Source organism: Saccopteryx leptura, chromosome 7, assembly GCF_036850995.1.
Source record: "Saccopteryx leptura isolate mSacLep1 chromosome 7, mSacLep1_pri_phased_curated, whole genome shotgun sequence".
NCBI lineage: Eukaryota > Metazoa > Chordata > Mammalia > Chiroptera > Emballonuridae > Saccopteryx > Saccopteryx leptura.
Genome location: NC_089509.1, coordinates 28,490,476 through 28,508,837, shown reverse-complemented (window position 1 = coordinate 28,508,837; position 18,362 = coordinate 28,490,476). Strand labels below are relative to the sequence as shown.

General features: G+C 44.1%; 1 protein-coding gene across 7 annotated transcripts in view; it reads left to right on the top strand.

Moving 5' to 3' along the window:
• Positions 1–2,785: 2,785 nt before the first annotated feature.
• ZEB2 (zinc finger E-box binding homeobox 2) overlaps positions 2,786–18,362 on the top strand; it is a 129,172-nt gene continuing 113,595 nt past the window's right edge. For 2 of the 7 annotated variants that reach the window (XM_066346250.1, XM_066346243.1), the window contains exons 1-2: positions 5,175–5,197; positions 5,436–5,577. In XM_066346250.1, coding sequence (XP_066202347.1) covers positions 5,180–5,197; positions 5,436–5,577 — 160 coding nt within the window. In that variant the 5' untranslated portion in view covers positions 5,175–5,179. The other 5 variants (XM_066346244.1, XM_066346245.1, XM_066346248.1 and 2 more) reach the window with 5 other exon arrangements.

The window sequence follows — 18,362 nt, the reverse complement described above, 5'->3', positions numbered from 1 at the left end:
CTCGCGGGGACCTTTCCCGGGCCACCATCCAAATAGCCACCTTGATGGGAACCTAAAAGGTTGCTGTTTTACCCCATGTTAAATACTCCCATGTCGGAACTCCCAGTGCTAAGTGTTGGGGCTGCCTGCTGCCACTTGAATAATTACTGAGCCCAGAGTAATCAAATGATGAGGTGTTTTTAGTGGAAATACTGTCTTTTTTTTTTTTTTTGTAAGTCAGATTCTAGGTAACCTGACATGAATATACATAATAAAGACAAATGATTTGCTAGCGGTTCGACTGGATCCTTTGACCTGAAGTTTTGCCTGTGAACGTGTGCGTCTGGCCAGTGAGTCTCCAATGTCTACCTGGGCACCCAGAGTGGGACTTGCCTGGATCACTCCAAGCAATGGGTTCCTTCTTCCTCTGGAATGGGAGAGGGGAGGTTGAAAAGCAAACTTCTAGAGAAAGCTGAATTCCAATTAAAAAAATAAATAAAGTGTGCGAAGGGGGATGGGAAGAGGGGAAAAAGGATATTAATAATACAGACAAATCTCTGAGGAGGGACTTGGTAAGTCATACACATATTTAGTGAATATATAATATTGAAAGAAATGTAAAACAAAAAATAGAGAATGTGTCTGACCCACGTTGGAAATCTTTAATTTTCTTTTTTATTATTAATTTTTAGACTGACGAGCTTGACTGCTCCTCTTCTATAGGTAATTCATCTGTAATGGGGTGGGCAGAAGATTAATTTTTCCAGCTATTCTCATTGTAATAAATACTCAAGTTAAGAAGGAGGTGAGTTTGTAACCAACTGTATGAAGTGTCTTTCTTGCATCCTAAAAAAAGAATTGGCTATTGTCATGCTGGTGGCTATCCCACCCCCTTCCAAAAAATAAAAATAAACATACAGAATACAAAGACGTGCACCTCTGGGAGTGTGGATGTGGCAACCCATGTGGTGGCTTTTTCCTCTTCTGAGTGCAATTGCCAGTGACTCTTACATTCAAAGTCTTGCTTTAGGCACACATTCAAAGCACACTTCAAAGATGTTTTTTCTGAATATATGTAAAAGTCTAGTGTTGGATCAGGATATTATTTGTTTCAGATTTCATCAGACGAAAAACAGGGGGCTGTAAGATATTAACAATATAAAAGCAGAAACATGGCGTGAGGCTGTTATTTAGTCCTCTTGACACCTCTACCTTTACCTTGGCAAGGAAGTCCTAAGGTTGTAGGACTGGAAGTTTATTTGTGCTCTGAGGTTCACAAGCACTTTCACTCTTGGGGGGCAGGAAGCCTCACAGTTCTTTAAGAAATTGAGCCTGAACCATTGGAGGCTAAGAGATTTCTTCCTTTTCCGATAAATGCCTATTCTCAGCATCCTCAAATTTGGCTGTCTTTATTTACTTCTATATTAGTTCCAATTATGTGCAGTGTAAACCAGCTTTTTGATTAACAAAACAGCAGAGCATTGGTTAAGAACACTTAAACTTCAAAAAAAATTCCCCTGGGAAGTGGGCTCTGAATTGGTTAATAATGTGCAGTACTTGCTAAATTGCTGACTTCCAGATGTGGAAAATATCTTTCTTGTTTAGGACCTATGTAACCTGATTGGATTAGGACAGAAGCGTCACATTGGAAGCTTTTGAGTGATTATTTAATTAACCATACAGTAGAAAGCTTTATTCTCCAGGAAATCCCTTCCATATTTACATAACCAATCCCTTCAGAGCAAAGGTGGAGTCTTTTCTTTTTAATTTTACTTTAATTGCAATATCAAATATATATATACTCCAAAACTTAGACCCCATGCTGTTTAATATCATGCTCTTCCTTCCCTGCTAAGTTCCTCTATGGCCTTTCTCCTTTTCCTCCTGTCTCACTGCACACACTCCTTCACTTTGTAGCAAGGTCTTCCAGAGATGCAGAGGGAATCAGAGACCCGTCAACCCAGCACTCTGTTAATTTACTTAGAGACCTTATTTTAAAAATGCCAAACTACTTTTTCGTTTGAGGATCCAATCCAGAAATTCATCACACACACACACACACACACACACACACACACACCCCAACACACACACCCTAAGATGTAGTTCACATGCAACATTTTTTTTTTCTGGCTCTGGTATTAAGAAAGAAAAAAAAATTAAGAGAAAGGGCAAAGAATTTAGTTCCAGAAGCTGTGCTGAGAAATTCACAACTTAATGTGCATTTCAAATCTGGTCATTAGAGATATCTGTATAAGAAGAGGCAATCTGGCTTGAGGACCGGGATCTTCCCCTTTAACTTTCGCCCCTTAGAATTCTCCAGTTCAGTGAATGGTGTGCACCGTTTTCCGCCCTGTACTGTGTAGGATTTAGTGATGAGGATAATGATGCCAAAGGCTTGACGGGGGGGGGGGGGGGGGGGGGGGGGGGCGTGGAGAAGGGAGGGAGGAAGGGAGGCGAGAGGGAGGGAGAGAGGAAGGGAGGGAGGTGGAATTTCATTTCTTCCACTAAAGCGTTTGCGGAGACTTCAAGGTATAATCTATCCCAGATCCTTTCCCAGAGAGAAACTTGGCGATCACGTTTTCACATGATGCTCACGCTCAGGGCGCTTCAATTATCCCTCCCCACAAAGATAGGTGGCGCGTGTTTCAGGGTCTCTCTCTCTCCTACAGAAAAGAAAAAGAAAAAAATGTCATTAGAAGAGGCGTAACACGTCAGTCCGTCCCCAGGTTTGTGTTTCCTGGAGTGGCTAAAAGAGATCAGTTCTAACCTGCTCCGCAGGAATAACGGTCCTGCCTCCCGACACTCTTGGCGAGGTTTTGTACAGTTTGCTCCGGGAGCTGTTTCTTCGCTTCCACCTTTTTCTCCCCCACACTTCGCGGCTTCTTCATGCTTTTTCTTCTCACCATTTCTGGCCAAAACTACAAACAAGACTTCGCAGGTAGGTTTTTTTTCTCCTTTTCTCTCTTTTTATTTCCTTTTGGTATGCTCACCCCCACCCTCTTTTTATGATTTTCTCCTTTTACGTGGGGATGTGAGTCCAAAGTGAGAAGGAGTGTCTGTGGGTAGGAATTTCAGGTGGGTTTAGCTCCTTTATGACAAGCTTTTTACCAAGAGTGACTTCTTCGATTTCTCTCTCACTCCTGCTCTCTTTGCTTCCTTTTCTCTTTTTCTCTCCTCCCAAATAATTTGCCTTGTACCTGTCCTTCAGGTAACCAAAGGTGTCTTTTGTTACCCAAGCTAAGAAAAGTTTTATTGAGAACTATAGAGTTAGAATTAAAACTCTTAAAGGGGAAAGATTCTGTTCTATTTTCGCATCTAGTTCCAATTTATTGTATTCAGCAATTAAAACTTGGCAAATACCTGTTAATAATTACAAAACTTGATCGATAAAAACCTACTAAATTCAGGGGCAAGTCTTTCTCCTAGACATGGCTGTCCATCCTTCTCTCCCACCAGAGAAGGCTGTTTTCTAAGCAGAAAGTGTCTGTTTTCTGTCTGCTTAGCGAGTTTCATTTCTTTATTTCATTCCTTGTGTGTGTATATATATGTGAAGTAACACCTCACTTCTGTGATGATAAATAAAGAAGTGAAAGTCCTCATGGAACTTGAGTCGTTTACCAAAGTGTGGGGGGTCACTACAGCTGGGGAAAAAAACTGCTGTCAGGATATTAAGGTTTTAAATTAAGGATAACTTTTGAAATTGTATTTTAAATGTCACCGTACCATAGATGGATCTAACAGGAGACACATACACACGCTTACCCCATTCCATGCTTTGGCAATGAAAAGTCGAGATAGCAGGAGTTCCCAGGACAGTGGTGAGCCCGGCTAACATGAATGTGTTTATCTCCCACCTACTTATATATTTTTTCTACATGCTCCCCTATAATGATGAGGGCAAGATTACTAACTCCAGAGTTAGAAATAATAGGAAAGATAAAGTTTACAACACAAATGCCCTGTCTCTCCCTCACACACACATGCTCATAAAACTAGCAGTTTACTTTATTAAACATGTATTTATATGCAATGGTGTGTAAGTCTCAGCAGGAATACACACAGGCCAGCTGTTTCAAACAGACACTTGTGTGACCATTTCTGTATTTCAGGATTTTTTACCAACAATTTCAAATCAACAGGAAAGCCAAGAAATGACAAAATGTGTCAAACTTAAATTAAAACTCTCCCACTATGCTTAGGTTAAATTCAAGGTGCTTTCTAAATAATTCACTTCCCCTTCTCTCTGCTCCCCCCACCTCCACCCCTCTCAGCAAACGTGTGGAAACTGATACTCACTTTCCAGGTTTTCCGCAAAGCTTCCAGCACGGGAGACAATAGGTGCGGGGCGTGGGGACTAAGTGTGCCCGGCAGAGAAAGGGTTAATGGCCCTGTGTTACAGTTTGCATCTGTTACATCTTTTATAGCCCCCTGTTTAAACTAATCCTTGAGGCACAGCATCTTCCCAACCTCCACGGAGTTTCGGGATTCTCCTCCTCTCCTGCCTGCTTCCGAGGTTCCCCTTCTCCAAGTTTTGACAGTTTCAGCTGAAAAAATGCAGCGCCTCTCTCGATTTTTAGGTACAAAAGTTTCGAAGCCAGAAAGGATACAATCATTTAGTAGAGCTTAAAAGTATTGCCGTAGCGGTTGGACTTTCTCTTTCCTTTCTTGAGGGGGAATTTTTTTTTTCTATTAGAACTATTTAAGGGAACCAGTGTGGGGGGAGCATGTGTGTGAGTAAGGTGGGGGAAAATACTTAAGTAAATATTGTCAAAGTGGCGGAGGTGGGGGGAGAGGGACAGTGTCCAAAGAGGCTTATAATTATATTTCTTACTCTGGCGTGAAACGGGAAATCTTAATTTGGGGGCGGGGGTGAGGGGGGGCAGAAAGAGACAGTGCCTCGATTAACTCCGATAGGGGAGGGAGGGGCGCGAGGCAAGTGGGCTTCCTATAATTACTATTATCAATGTGCCCGAGTGTCTTTCATCTGGGGGCTGTTTCGCGTTGTTTGTTTGTTTGTTTGTTTGTTTCCTCTGGGGAATGAGGTGGGGGTGAGACAAGATAAGAGTGATAGAAAGCGTCGCCTCACCCCAAGTTCCCGAGCCTGGCTGAGGACTTTTCGGAGGAAAGGGTCCGCCTAGCCCTGAGTCAAGCAGCCTTACTGTACTGCCGTGTGCATTCCCTCATACGGTCAGGAGTTATGACTCATTTTGAAGATGTAATTCTTGTCTCTCTGATCCCCTCGCGGGTGCGACACACCAAACAGTAACAAACACAAAGCGCCTCGGGGCCAAGGCTGGGGTGAGGGGCGGGGAGGGGGCCGCCGAAGTTTCGCTTTGGCGTTGGGGGGCGCGGATGGGTGCTCGCCGGGGCCCTGGCCGGGCTCCCCTGGGCGGCCCGCGCGCGTTTCAATGGGCGCGGGCGATGCCCACATTGTCGCTGTGTTTGGTTGCTAGATCGAGCCTGCGTGCTGCCGAAGCAGGGCGCCGAGTCCATGCGAACTGCCATCTGATCCGCTCTTATCAATGAAGCAGCCGATCATGGCGGATGGCCCCCGGTGCAAGAGGCGCAAACAAGCCAATCCCAGGAGGAAAAACGGTAAGAACCAGCCCGAACCAAACTTTTCCGGGCCACTCCGCGGCTCGAGATCCAGGGATCAGGAGGGGAAAGGGGAAAGGAACCGAGGCGACGGCGCCTAGGGCTCGCGGCGAGCCTCCCTCCGCGGCCGGCGCCGGAGCCCAGCGCGCGCGGTGACTTGACCGGGTGGAGTTGGGGAAGTGCCGGGCAAAGTGAGCGGCGGGCACGGGCGTGCTCCGAGCGCCGGGGTCCCAAGCGGGCCCCGCGCCCCCATGCCCGCCGTCCCTCGCGCCCCCGCCTCCGCCCTCCCTCCACCTCCGCCTCCCGCTCCGCTAGCTCTCGGGCCGCCGGGTCCCTGGCCGGGCTGCGGGAGTCCTGCTAGGGCAGGGCGGGGGCCCGGGCGCCAGGTCTTGCTGGATCGCGGGGCTGGGGCGGGGGCGGCAGAGGGACCAGAGAGAGGAAGAGGGGCCCGGGGCTTCGCCCACACAAGGCTTAAAGTTTCTTGCCGGAGTCCCCCGGCCGCCTCTCTGCGGTACGCCAACTAACGGTCCGCGGGCAGCGGGGCCCGGCTGGGCGCGCCCGAACTCCGGGGTGGGAGGGACTCGGCCGGCCCGCGCGGGGTCCGGCAGGGTTCGGGCGGGCTTGGGGGCGGGGGGCTCCTCTCCTGCGGCTCTGGCCCCTCGCCGGGGGCTGGCAGAGTCGAAGAGCACAGGGAGACTTTTCTGGGCAGTTCCTACGTGGTCAGGAGCAGCCCGCTATCCAGGCTGAGTCAGGAAGGAGGAAGGAGATGGGGGTGCAAGGGGGACACACAGATAGGAGGTGGGAGATTAAACCTGTGACAGTTTAGTAGGTCCATCTTGGAGAGAGGCAGAGAAGAGGAGAGAGAGAGAGAGAGAGAGAGAGAGAGAGAGAGAGAGAGAGAGAGAGAGAAAGTAGGAGAGGGAGGGAGACAGAGAGAGAGACCCCCCTAGGTATTACTCCCAAACAAAATCGTGGGAATAAAAGAGAAAAGTGATTGGCAAGAGCGCAGAAAGGGCCTGGGGGAGGGGAGAGAGCTGGGGACTAGAGCGAGTGCCGGGGGAGCTGACAGAGGATACTGAGTTTAAAAAGAAAAACCAGCCCCCCAAAACAAACAAGCGGACTAGCGCCAGCTCAGACTGGGAAATGAAACTTCTCGCTCCCCTTGCTCTCCGCCGGATCCCCCGGCCCGGGGCCGCGTTCACGCTCCGGAGCTGGACGCAGGGACGCCGCGACAGCCCGGCCTCTGGCCTCCCGCTAGCCCAGCCCGCGCCTCGCAGAGACCGCCCGGGCCCACTTGGAGCAACTTTCCTCTAGAGAAGACAATTGTGCGCGCCCCCGGCCTGCCCCTTAGCTGCGCGGCGCGGGGAGGGGGCGGTTGGGGGCGCAGTGTGGGGTGCTGGAGGAAAAAAAAAACAAAGACTAGAGGATTTTGATTAGAGACAAATGATGCTTCTCCTTGTCTCTCTCTGTTCCTCTGTCTCTGTCTCTCTCCCTCTCTCTCTAGGTTTTTTGTGTCTGTGTGTGTGTGTCTCTGTGTGTCTTTTGCTTGTTGTGGTAGAGGTGTCGAGCCATATGGGGGAGTGATAGAGGAATTTTAGTCAGAAACTGTTCGTTACGTTATCCTGCCTTTTTCCTTTGTGCTGCCTTTGATCTATTTGCTTGGCTTAGTATTACAAAAAACAAGTACAATAATATATTCTGAGCTGCTTCCCCAAGATCCAGTTCAGGCTGCCTCTTTTTAAGTCAGTCTCTCTCTCTCTTCTCTCTTTCTCTCTCTCAATTTAATTTTTCTTCACTCTAGCATCTAACGTTATTTAAGGTGGTCCTTATGCAGGAGACCTCCCTTTCCCCATCACTGGGTAATTTAGTAGACACTAAAATTACACCTAGTGTCCCCCTCTCCTTTCTTGTGTTTCCTCTGTTCCTTTTATTAAATGTTGGTTATTGATTTTCTAAAATCAATGTGTTGTGGGGCTCCCCCCCACACACACACACAAGTATCTAAAGCACGTTGCTGATCAACTGGATAACAAAAGCTTTGTGTCAAGGAGGCTTTTTTCTTTTATGTTAAACAGTATTTTTTTTTTTTTTTTTTAGAGAGAGAGAGAGAGAGAGAGAAGAGAATGAGATTTAAAGCAAGGTTCCCAGAAGTGTTCTTCTGCAGAAGAGACTATTTAAAATGTTTGTTTCTTCTTCCCTGCCTCCTCCCACCCCCTTCGGGATTTTGCCACCGTTGACCAGCCTGGCCCCAGCAGTGAGGTCAGGCCAGGGCCCAGGTCTGAGGAAATAGAGACCTCCAGGCTTCCTGGGAACCCTTGGAGAAGAGAGGGTGTCTCTCCCAGAGGGGGGCCTGCTGGGGGTGTCACAGGTGGACAGAGTGCCAGGGAGGGGCGCAGCCAGGGACACTGCAACCATTTCCACTCCGCCCAGCCACTAACTTGGGAGAGTCTCCACATTCTGAAATGGAAAGTTGAATTGCACATATTAAGGCATGTAGCCCAGTCTTTGCACACTTACCAGGCTGCCTGTCCATCTCTTACAGTTTCTCGAACTTTGACTATTACCTGTCTCTTTTTCCAAATAATCTATGGGAAAACATGCTAGGAATTGGTTACTTGTCAGTGTTTTTCTTTGGGTTTAATCTGACTGAGCAATGTCCTGGTTTTGAGAAGCAAGTAGAAGAGTTTTTCCTCCCTTTTTTTCCATTTTCTTTCTCATCAAGCATGTATCCAATGCCCTTTCCTTTGGGAATTGCCAGGATCTATCTGAACTGAGTGGATTTTTCTTCTTTCCTGGATTCATGGAAAAGATGTCACTTTTGAGCTTGTGTCTTTGCTGATAACACTAAATATGATGATGCTTATCAAAATCATATAGAAATTCCTGGAAAGAAATAATGACAATACTAATCATAGAAGTAGAAGCTGCAAGGAAAAGAGAAAAAAGTGGTCATCTAGGAAACTAGAATGGCACTTTATATAATTTTAATGAAGTCAACAGTTTATATATAGACTAAAGCAACAAGGAGATAAACCATGTAAAGCTGTGTGCGTGTGTGTGTGCTTGTGTGTGTGTGTGTGTGTGTGTTTGAAAGTCCAGTCAAGAACGTGGTTTAGAGGATGAGGCTGTAAATGACTATTAAAAAGCAAAGGAGAAGGAGGCAGTTCGAGGGAAATAAATGTACAAAGAGAGAAACAATCTAAAATCCAGCCTTTTGTATTCTCAGACTAGAGAGATGCCTGGCAAAGACAGTGCCAGGGCCAAGTTAATCCATAGTGGACAGTCTCCTTTGCCCCACATAGAAAGGATGAAATCTCTTCCCAGAAAGTAAGATGTGCAGGAGGAAAGGGGAGAGGGGTGAGGGTAAAGGAGGCAAAAAGCAAGTTGCCGCAGACGAGAATGTGTGCCGGTTTCAAGAAAGTTCAGTCAGATGATCGGCAGTCGCCTGACTCACTTTGTAACACTTTCACTGAAGCTGGAGAGGAGGGGAAAACCCACCCCCCTTCCCATTCCCCTGATTATACCCCACTATCTCCACACAGCCTTGGAGTCAGACATGAGCACTGGGAGCGGGAGATGCCGGCTGCTGCTGCCACTGGCACAGCCCGGTTGTAACTTGCAAAGTTTGTTGCTTTAGCCCCTGATGCGGGCATCGGCTCCTGGGGATGCCCGGGCTTCTCGCCTGCCTCCTGCGGAGCCTGGGAAGACCAGCCTGCCTCCCCAGCACACCGCCTTCCAGCATCCGCCTCTGAGAAACAGCACATACACATACATGTTGTAACAAAAATCAAACCCAGAAACTGCTTGTTTCAGAAAAGGGAATGGAGTTGATTTTTACATGAAAACTGAATTCGGAGTGGAGGGAACAAGGAAATGGAAGAAAGAAAGGAAAGTTAAATTTGATTGTTCTTCAAAGTTTCAGCTAAAGGTTTGGGGATGATGGGGGGAGATTTTTACACATGCCTTTGGGCTCTGAATTTCAGTGGTTAAGGAAAGGAATAAAGTTGAATGTTTTCAGGGCTTTGGATCCTAGAGGAGAAACAATCCGATGAGCAGAAATGATTATCCTTGTTTCAGACAAGTCCTCACTTTTGACCACTTCTTTCAAGGGTGTGGAGGGACTGGTAGTGATGCTGAGAAGTTATAGAGGATACAGGAGTTGTTCCCATTTCAAAGATGCTTACATGCAAAGCAAAGGAAATGCAGCCAGGCCCTTCCTTCTCCAGGATGAGGCTCCTGTCTGAGAGGTGAAGCTGGGATGGGGCAGCCTCCAGTCAAAGGCTCTCAGTGTACACTGAGGCAGGGAAGGGAAGTTTCCATTAGATGACAGTCAGTTCAGATTTGGTGATCTTTGCAAGTGTGAAAATCTTTTGCCACCAGCTTTCTTCATAAAGTTGATGAGCTTATTAGGAAGCCTGTGTTGCTGGCACTGAAAGCATTCAAAGGCAGTCTGTGTGGCAGGTACCAACCAGTTCTAAGGGTGCTCAAAGATATCCATCGCCATCCTTTTCCCTCTGTGGAGATCTTCTGTAAGTTTTGTCACGCTGCACACACACGAGGCTGGGGGCTATGTATCCAAACTGATCTATTTGTTTCATTTTGGTTTGGAAAAACTAAGCCAATTGGGGTAGAAACATGCCTTCCTTCACAGCAGAGCACTCGCCTGCTAGCATCCATGGCTTGACGCTCCACCAGGGATAAGGGGCGGCTAAGGATTTTAAACTTTACATTGCTTCTCTGTTGTCAAATAAAAATAAATTCCTTAAGCGTAAACTTCCAAATAAGAATTAAACCAAGACTAAAAGTTCCCCACTAAGTTGCTATGTCATATGCTTCAGATGCTTCCTTTCTTGCTTACTTAATTTGTTCAAAGTAAAGAAATTTCCAAGAGGTTATCAAAAACCCTAATACTATGCTAAGAAATATTTCCTGGGGGGAAAAATGTGTGCCCTGAAGGTAGGAAAAGAGGGTGTTGCTAGCTCTCTAGCAGAGCCGCGTTTATTCCAAGATGTGGGAGACTCTTTTCCTTACAGTTTTTGTCATCTGCATTCTTCCAAGGCTTTTAAGGTGCATTTTCTTCTGTGTGAAAGGGAACTCTTTGTCCTTCTCCTCTCCAGCACCGTGGCTTCCTAAGGTAGACACTATTTTGTGCCTGTCACAGAGAGAGGGAATGCAGGTTTGCAATGCTCACAGACAATTGATTGTCTGCCCTAATGTGTTTCATTTACATGTTTATAACGTCAATGGTGCTGGGGTGTCCACTGTACCATTCATTCCTGCATTCCCACAAGGGGGCAATTGTCTGAATGGCCAAGTCAGACACCTTTTTGATTGCTCTTTGGTTGTCTTTTTTAGAGCAAAGAGATAAAGGAGGAAAATCTGTGATGCAGAAACACTAGTTGAAAATACACAGAATTAAATGTCACCACAAAAGCAGTTGTTAACAGAAGCCCAAATATGCTTTTTAGCCAAGATGTGAAGGTTGAAAAAAATAATTCCGAGCTGAGGAAGAATGATTTAAAACCAATAAATATAGCTCTCCTTCCCCCTCCTTAATCCTTTTTCTTTCTTTAGCAATCAGAAGATGAAATGTGATTTTTTTTTTCATTTTTAAGCCTTGAAATATCTAGGCACCTCCTCATTATTTGTGTTTGCTGTGATTTGTGAATTTGGTATATATTTACATAGCTCTGTTTATGCCAGTAGCATCAGTTTACCACTTGGAAAATCTATTCAATGACTATTTGGGCTGTGGGAGTGTAAACTTTTAAAAAGTAAGAGCCAAGTATTTCTTCATCAAGCATTTTTTTTAAAAAAAAAGGAAAGCAGTAATAATCAGTAGACTTGATGGAAGTCTTTGCCTTAATAGCTATGTGCCAAAATACTTTTATCTTGGGTGACAGTTGTGTCAGAGTGAAAGCTCTCAGGAAAAGTGTAACTAGTAGTTATAAAGTAAATAAAGAATTTTGTTTTAAGGTGTTCTCTACTGTTTTTATACTGTGTGTGTGTGTGTGTGTGTGTGTGTGTGTTGTCTTGTCTTTTATTTCCTTTGAGTTAGGCGAGAAGAAAAGCCATCATTCCTGTTTGTTGGCTTTACTCTTCAATCAGCTCTCCCTTCCATATTATGCATGTATGTAGTACACATGAATACACCTGCTTTAAAAAAAAGATTTCACAGTTCAGATGGTGCCTTGCTGGTTCATTTAGGAAATACAGTTATTAGAAGTTGGTCTGATTTCACGTGTGGTCCATAAAGAGAGAAAATACTAACTCTTGTGTCATCTGGTGGGAGGTAAACGGTAGGGGTGGTGGTAAAACTTTTATAATTTTGTAGTAAATTAGGGAGAAAAAAATCGCCAGCCTGTGAAAAGATTTTTGCCTCTCTGGGAAGACACACACAGTAGCTGCACCGTTAGCTGAACCCCTGACACGGCGGTCTTTTGAATGCCTTAGGTATGATTTCACTTTCGCTCACATCAATGCTGACCTGAATGCCTTTCATATCTGATCCGCTGTGTCTCTCCCAGTAAACATCCCCTGAGGGGAGAACAAAGAAAGGAGCTCTTCTTCTTCTTAATCACAATTCAGCCCTTTCACCGCCGGCAGGCTCCATTTGCATTCTGCCACAGAAAGCCAAGATGAAAAGAAAGAGAGAGAGAGAGAAAGAGAGAGAGGGGAGAGAGAGAGGGGGAGAGAGAGAAAGAGAGAGAGAGAGAGAGAGAGAGAAGAGAGGCAGAGGGTTGTGGCTGAGTAAAATAACTTAGGTGTTTGTGGCTGTTTGTTGGGCTTTCCCTAGTTACCAGCCTTATATAGTTGATGCTCAACCAGGCCCTGTCCCTCCTGACAGGCGTATAGTGTTACAAGATGGCATGTCTGTACTATTCATGGCCACCCGCTCAACACTTGAGGTAAAAAGTGTCAGGGAGGGATCAAATCCCGCCCCCCCCCCCCCCAGAAGCCTGTTAGACTTGGGGTTAGGTGTGTGGGCTTCCCACTCTTGAGTGCTGCCTACTGTTTGGCTTTACTCTGATTGTTGACCGTCAGACAAGGGAGGTGAGGGCACAAGAGGGGGAGGCGGGGGAGGGGGCAGATCTGGAGGGGAGAAGGGAGCAGGTCTCCTGAGGCCCTGCTCTGGTTTCAGCGATGGGTGTCTGGTTCAGAGAAAGAGGCAGAAGTGCCTGCACACACTGATAAATCTTCAGGAAAACTGGAAAAGACTTGCCCATTTTTTCCCCTGACTTTTTATGATAATTCATATTTTCAAATGAAAGGGGAAAAAAGCCAAGAAAGAAACTCTCAAATGAGCCAAAAAGAAAAAAAAAATTCTCTGAAAAGAATTTTAGGGGGAAAAGTTGTTCTATTTTAAAAAGCTTTGAGGGCTGTAAAGTGCCACGTTTTTCACACCTTCTCCATACTTTTTTAAAAGATTTTTTTAGTATGTTTAACATTTGTGAGATGACAGCCTTTTTGTATCTCAAACTGGATGCTGCAAGATTTATAGGGAGGGGTTGGTGGTATTCACGTTCTGTTGAGAAAGTTTATGCCTAAAGGGCTCCTTCTTACTGGAAACTGTTTAAACCCATGCTGGCGGACCTGTCAGGTTTTACTGTGCTATTTGCCTCCATTTTCAACATGCAAAAGTAACATGCAGTTAATGGTATTGGAATGAGACCACAGTAAGAGCAGAAACCTCTCGTGACAACTTTTCAGCTATTATCTTGCTCCTCTAAACTGTCTCGTCTTTTTCTCTCTCTCTCTCTTTCCGAATCCACTTTTGAGATACTAACAGTTTTTCTTCAACAATTAGATTAAGCATGCAACACACACATACACACATGCAACTTTGGGAGGGCAGCTGCTTCAGACATCAGAGTGAAGAATTGGAAGCATGGCTTTTCGGATAACCATTGTGGCAGATTTCACTTATAAGAGCAAAACTAGCGGAGATATTAGAAGTTGTATAGAGCATGTGACACAGATTCCTAATTTTTTTTCTTTTTCCCAGAAGATTTACAGAATTTACAAAAAAAAGATTATCCCTACACCTTCCACCCCTGCTATCCACCCCTCTGACCCAAGCAATGAAGGATTTAGGCAGATTTACTTCAGTAAACACCTTTGGACACTTGGGGGGAAAGTGGGAGTCTGTTTGCAAAAGGAGGCTTTTGTTAAGTGAGGTACGGGGATAATGCTTTACCAGGCAGCTGTGATATTAACCTACCCAGCAATGCGGGAACACTCTTTAACTCTTCGAGTGCCTGGCCCTTTGCACGCAGCAGATAAGATCTTGGCTGTCCAAAGACACTTCGAATTCCGGCTCTAGCAGTTTATTATTCTGACAAGTCTTGTAGACATGAAACTGTTCAAGCTTTTAAAACAATGTGGTTTAATTAGATGAGGTGGACTTCCATTGCTCATAAGCCCTCCAAATGGTGGTTTATAATTGGCAAGAAAAAAAAAGGAAGAAAGGAATCAGGCAGCACATTAAAAATTGCAGGAAATATCTTTAGAAAAGTTATTTTCATTTCCAGCTTTTAAAATATTAGACTATGGTAGCTAGAGGGAATGAAGAAGCCGGGGCCTCTCTGCTTACTATAAAAGACACCAGAAGTTTGTGAAGAAGGAAGGGAAGCTGCAGGAGGCCAGTTCGGACAGTGACGTTTCGCAGCCCTCACTCTTTTCAAGGGGGAAGCACTGCCTGTCTTCCGGAGCTTGGGAAGTCATGTGCACCTCAGAATCAGGGCCTCAGGCCGGCTCTTCCCAACTTGAGACTTTTCAAAGCAAGCAGAGAGGCATTTATAAGAGGAAGGAGTTAATGGTTATTTTTTTGCCGGGCACAAGAATAACTTTACAGGTGTTGTTGCATTTGGACTTAAATAAGATTGCCTTATTTAGTTTCAAAAAAGAGTGTAGGTGTCAACGCTGGAGCAGCCACAAACGTGTGAGAAAGTAAAGGGTATGAGACATGACAGAATTAAAGGTGTTTGCTATGTTGTTACACCGTGTGTCAGGCTGCAAGCGCCCTTTGTCACAGCCTCCTGGTGATTTGACAGCGCAGATCTACTTCCCTTCTAGGTGAGACAGCGTTTTTTAACCGGAGTTATAAATATGGTACATCTTTCACGTTGCACGCTGCCTCCCGGATCCATGAATCCTATCTGGAAGCATCTCGCCCTGAGACACAATGAACAAACGCTGTATACAGGGACTGTGTGCGCGGGGGCCTGGGCACCACCAGCATCACAGTAGCTGGCATTGACTGTTGTTTGGCAAGAAGGTCCTCTGCCAAATCATCCAATAATTAAGTTTTATGTTATTTGTATGAACGACCAAGCATGCAGTATTCCTTTTCAAATCAAAGGGAGGCTTAAAATTACTTTTTGAACACTTTCAGACCATGGTCAGGTCACAGTTTGGGGGCTGGATTAAAATGATCTCATTCATGATCTAATTGAGGTTGGCAAAACCTTAGCAGTAGCAGGAGTACATAAATATAAATCAAAGACCAAAATTTAGCAAATCATATCATTTGCTAGAAATCTGCTCATGAATTATTCTCCGATTGCCAACCCAGAAGTTAAACTTTGTCTCCTCTCAGCAACAGTAACTGCGCACATTTTTTCAGGCTCCTGACAGGAAAGTTAGAGGAACTGAAAAGAGAAAAGAGAAGGAAGATGATCAGTGTCTCATCAGATATTGTGTGTTTGTGACCCAAGAAAGGACGATGGCTAATACAGCCGTGTTCATTACAGCGGATGCTGCAGTCCTGGTTAGAAATTAATATCGGCTTCTGAAAACCAGACTTGGAAGAGCAGGCAGCTGGAACACAGAAGGGATGGAAGGGGAGCAAACATTTCATGAAGGATCTGACTGAATTTTGCTTTTATTTTTTCAATTGAATGTAATCATTATCATGATTTGTGAATTTTACAAATTTAGTTCAATTATGGAGCTGTGGGGAGATCTGAGATAGTTGTTAGAATTAAAAGACAATTATAGAAATGTTAGTATACATATTTAAGTTACCTTTCTTTCTTGTTTTAAGAAATATTACTGTAAGATTAAGACTACAGATCCTAGAATCTATGGGATTGTTATGTTCTATTGTATACAACCCATTTTTAGTTCTTTATTTTTCTTGTTTGCAATGTGTTATTTCAACTTAAATCCCATACAGTACTTTAAAATGGGGGGGGGGCCTTAATTCTGAACTTGAATATTTTGAAGTTAAATTTTTAAATTCCACTTAAATGAAGGTATTCTTTCAAGTAAGCAGTAAGTGCAGAGCTGGTCAGTTTAGCTAACTTTTATTTATCACATGTATTTTGGAATCACCATGATATGGTGGAAACATTTTAAAATAATCTCAGGTAATAGGGGTAAATGATTGCATTACTTTGGACACAGGTAATTGTCACTAAGGATTTCCCGTGACAAAAAGGCCAAACGTGTTCTACATAAAAATGTGAAATGGATTCTTCATATAGTTACATTGCTGCTATGACAATATAGTGATTTTTGTTCTTTAAATACAATTTTATATTTCTTTTTGTAATCAACTCTAGGAGGGAAAGGTGCTCTTGACAAGGTGATAGACACTCCCTCTAAAAATAATCAGTAATAGATCAATAAATATCATGCTATTTATGAGATGAGGTTTTTTTTTTCTTTCTCTCTGAAATGAATGAGTAAATTTCAAATATTCAGTGCCTGAGTGATGTGTAAATGCAGTACATAATTTTCACTGTTTCTTAGTTCAATTTGTATTTATATTGTCTTATGTATCTGCGTTAACTGTAATCAAAGAAACTTTGCAACGTGCCTATTCTTGGAAGTACTAAGTTTCTGTTTTAGACACAAAGTGCCTCAATGGAAGTGTTCCACATCGTCAGATTTCTCAGTTTTAAGAGGTGAGGTTTATATATAAAGACCTCAGTAAGCTGTGTTTTCATCATAAATAGACCCATTCAAAGGGGAATCTCCAAGCAAGGTGGTTGTCCTCTAAGGATTTATCACTTTCGCTCTGCTGATGGGAATTTGAAAACTACTTGTAGGCCATATGCACACATACACAAATGCACCCTAGGACCCCAACTCTGCTACTTGTTCTCTTAAACTTTCACTACAACCATATAACTTGTGAATGAAAGACATTTCAACGAAAATAGTAAAGGTGAAGAACTAATGTAGACTCCTGTTTTGCAGGATTTATTGTGAGGAAAAAAGTGTTCCCTTCACCACATAACTCTTACAAAACTTCCATGCACCTATTAATCTACGCTTTAAGTGTATTATTTAGGGTAAATGACAAGGTCATGCTTTGGAGCTGTTCCCACCCCCCCCCCCTTCTCCTTCAATATCACCAGCCTTAGCACAGATCACGCCAAATTGATTGCAAATGGTTATGGTTTTTAAAACAGCATACAGGAGTCCTGAATAAAGATGGGAGTTCAAGGTAGTGTTTACAATATTTGAAAGGGAAAAAAAGTGGGGAGAGGATTAAACTGTACTGAACACTTAGAAATGTGTGGCGTTTTATACCAGTGCAGATAAAGGGTGAGGTAGCCTTGCCTTGTGAAACCCAGACCACAAATGATATGTGTCAGTAGGTTCTTTGATAGGGCTTCTGGCCTCGGTGTTTTCGTGCTGTCAAACAGCTATGTTGAACAAACACCTCCTCTGGGACAAAGTGATAAATGCAGAGACAGGCTGGCTTCAACCAGTCTCAGCAGCCTCCTCAACCACACCTCCAACCCCCCCCCCACTGCCCACAGTCCAGCCACCTCCCAACAGGGCTTTGTCCCTTTACCTTAAATTGGCATTTATAGAGAGATGCCAGGGCTTTTCGAGGTATCAGTGGTGAATAATTGTTGATACTCCCCAAATCTTATGAATCAGTACTCCGAAACTGCAGGCAGAGTCTTTTTTTCTGGCAGGCTTTATCTAGTCCTTTTTATATGGAACTGGACTGAACTTTTAAAGTTTTGCCAACTTGAACTTTTTCCACCTTTGCTTAATCATTTGAAAACCACTTGCTCTCCTCTTGTCTTTGCCCTAGTCACTGGAGTTTTATTTTCTAATGTTCAGGCAATTACATTGTGCAACACAGAACAGAATTTTGCCTTTATATGTCCAAACACTATTGCCTCCTACTTTTCACTTTCCAGCATTCTTGTAGGGCTAACACTGCAAATGTATGGCCACTGGTGTTTCCCTCCTTCTCTCTCAGAGCCATTATTCTCTGACTAAAACCTGTTTACTGGTGCTTTTGTGTGTGCGTTTTTTTCCCCCTGACATTAAATGAATTTCCATCTTCTACTTCTGCAATCTCTAAGAAATAGATAAACCATTATATTTTTTTCCTGGCTCGTATTTTAAAGCGGTGATCCTGACAGCAGGACGATTATTGCACTTTATATTTTAGTGGATGTTTGCTGTTGCTAGTTACAGCAACACTTATCATAAGACAGCAAGAAAAGAGTAGTCCCTGGTAATTAAAGTAATGAAATATTCATTTACTCTACCTTTTCTGTAGTCTCACAAATTAGGCTGCTACATTTAATGCCTGCACTGCCTCTGTTTTTATTATAATGGCAGCTTTCGCATCTGCAATTAGGACTAATTCTGACAGTTACAATTTCTGAGGGATGGTAAACAGTGAACGAGATGTGCAGCAGAGGTATTACACGTGAAAAGCCCTTGTCTCTTTAACCTTGTTGTTTTTTTTCTCGCAGAGGTTACCTTTTCCCGATGGTGCAAAATCGACTTGACATAACTGTTCATCA